Raw genomic sequence first — 6,335 nt, 5'->3', positions numbered from 1 at the left:
CTGGGATGGGGGAGGGGCGGGAGCAGGGGGCGGGGAGAGGAAGGGGGAGGGAGGGGCCTGCCCCCACCTTGCGGTGCTGCTCGTAGTTGCGGATGAAGTCGCGCAGTTGCTCCTCGCGGCTCTCCAGCGTGGCATACAGCTGCTGCATCTGGCTCACCAGGTCGGTCTTCTCGCCCTTCAGGCGCTTCCGGTCGGCTTTCATGGCTGCGGGGCAGGGGAGTGAGTTAGTGCCCGAGACCCCAGCTGTTCAATGGTCCCAGATGCTGGGACCCTGCCTCTATCCTTTTAAGAGATAAGAAAGCGGGGTGTAGAAAGATGACGTTTCTCTCCCACGTGCCCAGGTCACTTAGTGGCATTCCCAGGACTCGAATGCAGGTCCGCCTGTCTCAACAGTCCCTGTTCTCACCTCTCAGTTTTATTGATCCAGTCAGGGCAGCAAGTCCTAGACTGAGCATCCCTCCGAGCCCTGAGCTGAAGAGGTCTCCAGGGACAGGGAGCTGGAGGCCTGGTGAGCACCCACATCCACGGCCCAGGAAGCTGGTGGCGCCCGACTCCCTGCTGAATGAGCCCCCACGGTCCACTCTGTGCCCCAGGACCACTCAGCCCAGCACGACAGTCCATCATCTAGTTTGTTCCCTCCACAGGAGAAGCACTTGATTAAAAACACGCAGCAAGATATGACACCAAAAGTATGCATAGCGGAACAAATACAGATGCATCACACTCCATCAACATGGAACCCTGCTGTGTTTCCAAGGCCACCACTAAGGAAGTAAAAAGACAACCCAGGTAATGGGAGAAAATACTTGCAAACCGTCTATCTGATAAGGGGCTGACATGTAGAATAGACACAGAGCTCTTACAACCCAATAATAAAAAGACAACCCAAGTAAAAAATAGGCAAACCATCTGAATAGACATTTCTCCAAGAAATGGTCAATGAGTACACGAAAAGGAGCTTGACATCATTCGTCAACAGGGGAAATGCAAATCAAAACCCCAGCGAGATACCACTTCACACTCACTAGAACGGCCAAAATAAATAAGATAGACTCAAGTGTTGGCACAGATGTGGGGAAACTGGGACACGTCACACGCTGGGGATGGATGGAATGGTGCCGCCATGTTGGAAGAGAGCCTGAGAGTTCCCCAAGTGATTCAGTATCAAGTTACCTTGTGATCCAGCAATGCCCCCTCAGGCACACACCCAACGGAAATGAAAACATACGTCCACACAAACACACAGACACAAACGTGTACAGCAACATGGGTCACAGAAACCAAAAGGTGAAAAACCGCCCAAATGTCCATCAACTGATGAATGAATTAAAAACACAACGTGGTATATCCATACGAGGGAACATTATTTGGCAATAAAAAGAAGTACTGCTTTATGCTATACCATGGATGACATCATGCTACAAGAAAGGAGCCAGTCACGTATGGTGTGATTCCGCAGACTTTATGAACCGTCCACGGTAGGGAAGTCTGGGGAGACAGGAAGTAGACTTGTGGTGGCCAAGGGCTGGGGGTGGTAGCTGGCGGGGACGTGTGGATGGAGGGGTGGTGGCTGGAGGGCATGGGGTTTCCTTCTGACGTGATGAAAATGTCCTAATACTGACTGTGGTGGTGGATGTAATGATCTGTGAATATACTGAAACCCACTGAATTGTACATTGTAAATGGGTGAATTGTATGATATGTGAATTATATCTTAATAAAGCGTTCTCTCTCTCACTCTGTCACACATGCACATGCACATGCACGCACACACACACACACACACACACACACACACACAAAGGGCCACAAGTCGCAAGCAGCTGCCTGGCTCCCTGCAGACTCTCTCTCCTTGTGCCCTCTCTCCACTGGCTCTTTGGCAAACGGAGCTGCTGAGCTCAGGGCAGGCTCTGGCTGCAGGGTGGGCTTCGCTGCCCTTTCCCAGAGGCCCCAGAACTCTGTTCCCTCCCTGGAGAGAACACTGAGGAAGCCTTTAGTGTGAGAAGGCACAGAGTAGTTAGGTCATTTTCCCGAAGTCACACAGCCGTGTCTGACCCCAAAGCCCACACAACTGACCCTACATTATGCTGCCCTTACAGTGAGTGTCCAAATGGGGTCCCGGCCCCATGGCGAGCTGAGGGCAGTGATACGGGACGGGCGATGGCTGTGTCACCCCATCTCGTCCTGGACATCCTACCCTGCAAACTCAGGCTGCCAAGAGGAGAGTCGGAGCCGCCAGGCGTGACCTAAGGACCGAGGACCCTGGGCTCCCGGCCTGGTGTCTGACAGAAGCTGATGTCCTTCTGGCCCCAAGGGGACCTCCTTCATCCTCCTGCCCTTTGCCTCCCCCCCTCCCTGCAACCTGGGTAGAACAGGGTGGAGGTAGGTCAGCTGGGACCATGGGGAGACCCATGCAGTGGGGACCCTGGGTCTTGGGCAGCCCTTTACGTTCCAGCTTTCAACGTGCCCCTCCTGCAGCTGGACACATCCCATGTCCTCCTCACGGCAGCGTGGAGGAGCAGCAGGTAAGCTCAGCAGGGCCGGAACTCCAGGCCGCGGGGCTGCGACTCCATGGGACAGGGACAGTGGAGGGCACGGAGACAGAGCTCACGTGTTGTCCTCCTGTCAGGCAGGGGATGACCCTGGGGACAGGTGGGAGGCAGGCAGGGCTGGGCCAGTTTTGGGCCCTGTACCCTAACATGGTGTGACTGTGTTCCCGGTGAGCTTCACTTTCAGAAAACCCAACATCTAAAGACGTAAGTGGGTCAGAAGGAATCTCACAGGAGAGCCCAGGCGCTGACTGTCACTGCGAACGCGGCAGTTTCCATTTGCATTGTCATTAGATCCTGGATCCTAGCCGCACTCAGGTTACAGAGATGGGTGGGTGGGTATTTTGATCATCCCATTTTATAGGGGAGGAAGCTGAGGCCACATGGCCAATAAATAGCAGAACTGGGTTTGACCTGGCACCTGACTCAGGCGGGTTTCAGACTGTTGTGCGGGGGGGGGGGGGGTTCCTGGGGGCCGGGGGGGGGGGGGGGGGGGCAGCTGACCTGAGCAAAGTCATCACTGTGGCTCCCAGTGGGACCCTCCACCCCAGGGGAGCAGCTGCTGCTGAGCAGGCGTCATGGATCCTCCTGGGGAGCATGCCTCTGCCCTGCAGCTGGCAGGGAAAGCCATGCCTCTGCCTTCTGGTTGGAAATTAATCCCCCTTGGGCTCTGCTTTGCCTCCTTCATTAGCCTTGTCTGGACAAACACAAAATTCTAGACTTTGCTCTTGGCAACTGGAAGATCCGGGAAGGAATGCCGCCCCTTTCCTCCACAGCACTGCCAGGCCTCTCTTCACTTTTGCCACATGGCCTTGGAGAGGGGCGACATGGCAGCCTCTTGCCACGGATTCCTCACTGGTCCATCCTGCACCATCTGCGCGTGCAGCTGCATGGACCCCCGTTCTATCCTTCAGTGGAGGGGTGGGTGTGCGTGTGTCTGTGTGTGTCGGTGGTCTCAGTGGTGGGGCAGGGGGCTACACCTCCCCCATCTGACTGGGGGCTCCTGAGAGCAAGGGGTGGTCTTCTGCCTTCAGATTAGTAGCTCCTCCCTAAGAGGAAACAGAGAGCCCCCCCCGAACGGCTGACTAAGCCCCTTCTGTGTGCCAGTCTCCATGCCTGTTGCTGTCGGGGGGACAGGATGAATGAGACATGGTCCCTACCTCTTGGGTGGTCGGCAGTGTGATGGAGAAGACAAACCCCTACACACGTGGATGACACTAGACTCCATCCACCCTGCTCCTTACCAAGAGAACCCCAATTTTGTTTGTGCCAGCTAAAACACTCAACATCCCAAGCTCCCCTGCAGCTAGAAGGGGCATGTGTCTAATTTTGGCCACTAAGATGTACACAGGGGTCTATGGGAAATCCCCCGTTGTCTTTTTTTTTAATTTTTAAAAAAGATTTTATTTATTCATTTGAAAGAGAGAAACAGAGAGAAACAGAGCGAGCACACGCAGGGGGAGAGGCAGGCTCCCCGTCGAGCAAGGAGCCCGAACTGGGGCTCGATCCCAGAACCTGGAGATCATGACCTGAGCCACCCAGGCGCCCCCCCCCTTTTTTTTTGAGAGAGACTGCTCGAGGGGTGGGGGTGGGAGAGTGAGGGGGAGGGGCAGAGGGAGAGAGAGAATCCCAAGCAGGCTCCGTGTCCAGCGTGGAACCCAATGCGGGGCTTGATCTCACGACCCTGCGATCATGACCTGAACTGAAAGAAATCAAGAGTCGGACCTTAACCGACTGAGCCACCCAGGCACTTCTCCCCTGTTTTCTTTATAATAAAAGGTCATAGTATAGTACGCTGGCAGTAACTCTTCCCTTTTGCCCTTCCCTTGTCTTCCTGCTAGGAACACAGATGTGACATCCCGAGGCATGGCAGCCATTTTGTGAACACAAGAATGAAGACACCAACTGAGAATGGGAGCAGAAAGACAGAAGGAGCTGGACCTGTGATGGCACCATTTGGGCCAGGATTTCTTATAACAGGAGAAAAATAAACCCTGCTGTTTGTGAGAGTTCCCATTTTGTGCACCCCAACACATTCCTAACAGAAACATCAAGGCAGGCTGTGAGAAGTGCTATCACCCCCATCACGAAAGGCTCTGCTCCATGGTTCCTTCACCAAGCTTTCCTTGGGAATCCCTGCTCTACAGATTCTGGGCTGGACCCCGCCAGGCTGAGGACTGAAAAAAACATGAGAGCTGACTCTCTAGGAATGAATGCCAAGTGAAGATCCCTTAAAAACAAAGATAAGATACCTTTGGAACCACAGTGTAAACAAAGAAGCTGCTGTGAGATCTGCCACAGCTTTTCAGAAGTACACACGTCCATAACCCATCAAGAAAACTCCACGGAGAAGCAGGACCTGGGAGCAGGCACCTGGGGGCCCCTGCACTGGCTTGAGGTGGGAAAGTGTGAGTGTGTGTCCCAATCAAGCCTGACTACCCCCCAAGTCTCCAGATGCTGGGTCATCAGACAGGGGGCTCCCTGAAGGGAGGCACTGGAATTATAACTCTAACAAGGAGATCAGCCCGACAGGTCTCCAAGAATTAATTTAAACTACTAATTTATGCAGCTATGAAAAATATGCAGTAGGGTGCCTCCTTCCCTTTGCCACACGTCTGCTTTTAGCTCTCCTTCAAAACCCTATCCTCACGTTCTCCAAATGCTGCTAATGCAAGACGAGCCTCTCTCTCACCAGCCTCTTGACTTGGCCCAAAGCTCCCAGCTCCGTTCACCTTCTCAGTCATCCAGCTTCACCCAGGCGTGTCCCATTCCAGCAGCCAGGCCACCGGGACCACTGCCATGGTGACGGGTGATGTCATGCCCAGCAGGCCCTGTGGGATCACCTCAGCTCCTGGGAATGTGGGGACTCGGGGAGGAGGGGGGAAGGAGGGCGTGCAGGGAGGGACTGATTTTTCTAACCCACAGGAGGCCGCATGCATACGTGAGACACGGGGGGTGTGACCAGGGGCCCCACTGTGCCCCACAAAGATGGAGCTTCTCTGGGGAGGTCACTCTTCTCAAGCTTTTGCAGTGGCCCTTTCCGAAGCAGACCCCTTCTTCCTTTCCTGGCCTAGAGTGCTGCAGCCCCTCACAGACGTGGGGCAGGGGTGGGGGGGGTGCAGCATCAGCCCCAGTTTAGGTTGCAAATGTGCATCTGGGAGGACAGGACCAGACAGCAAAAGGGTCTCTGCAGTTCCCCTTCACTCCCGCCGTGGGTAGAGCAGACCCTCAGCTGCAACGCCCCGATGAAGGGAGGCCTCAGCCCTTGTGCGAGGGAACCAGACAGGCTAATTCTTGGCTTTTGAGCCTCTGGGGGCCGTGCGCCTAGAGGGTAAGGAATTTTATAGGGCACGTTTGAGCAGGAGGGGATTTCTGCTAACCCACCCACCAAGGCAGTGCGTGCAGAGAACCTCGCAGGGGAGTGAGGGACCAGGCTCCCAGCCTTCCCCTCTGAGCCTCAGCCCATGCCCCCAGCATAAGTGTACTGGACTCTGTGAGCTTCCTCTGGCTTTGGAGGGTCTAGGAGACATCATCACCTCAACCACTGACCCCCCCCCAGATATGTCCACGGCCTTGACCAATGCCACACAGAGGGGCAGGATGGGCATCAGTGTGGAGTCCGAGGATCTGGGTTCTGTCCCTGGCTCTGAGCCCTTGAGCAAGTCACTAGCCTCCCCCAAGCCTCGATTTCCTAGATGTTAAAACGATTCCCGTGTGCTGGACACTGCTCTAAGGCCCTTATGCGTTTTTGTCACTCAACTGTCACAACCACTGTATGAAGTCATT

At 54.8% G+C, this 6,335-nt stretch overlaps 1 protein-coding gene across 1 annotated transcript in view; it reads right to left on the bottom strand.

Annotated features, from left to right (window-relative positions):
• Positions 1–6,335, bottom strand: part of KAZN (kazrin, periplakin interacting protein) — a 433,985-nt gene that overhangs the window by 60,653 nt on the left and 366,997 nt on the right. The window contains exon 3 of the mRNA XM_021684049.1: positions 68–204. Coding sequence (XP_021539724.1) covers positions 68–204 — 137 coding nt within the window. The remainder of the gene's footprint in view (positions 1–67; positions 205–6,335) is intronic.

Source organism: Neomonachus schauinslandi, chromosome 4, assembly GCF_002201575.2.
Source record: "Neomonachus schauinslandi chromosome 4, ASM220157v2, whole genome shotgun sequence".
NCBI classification, from domain to species: domain Eukaryota; kingdom Metazoa; phylum Chordata; class Mammalia; order Carnivora; family Phocidae; genus Neomonachus; species Neomonachus schauinslandi.
This window is presented reverse-complemented; position numbering and strand designations above follow the sequence as displayed.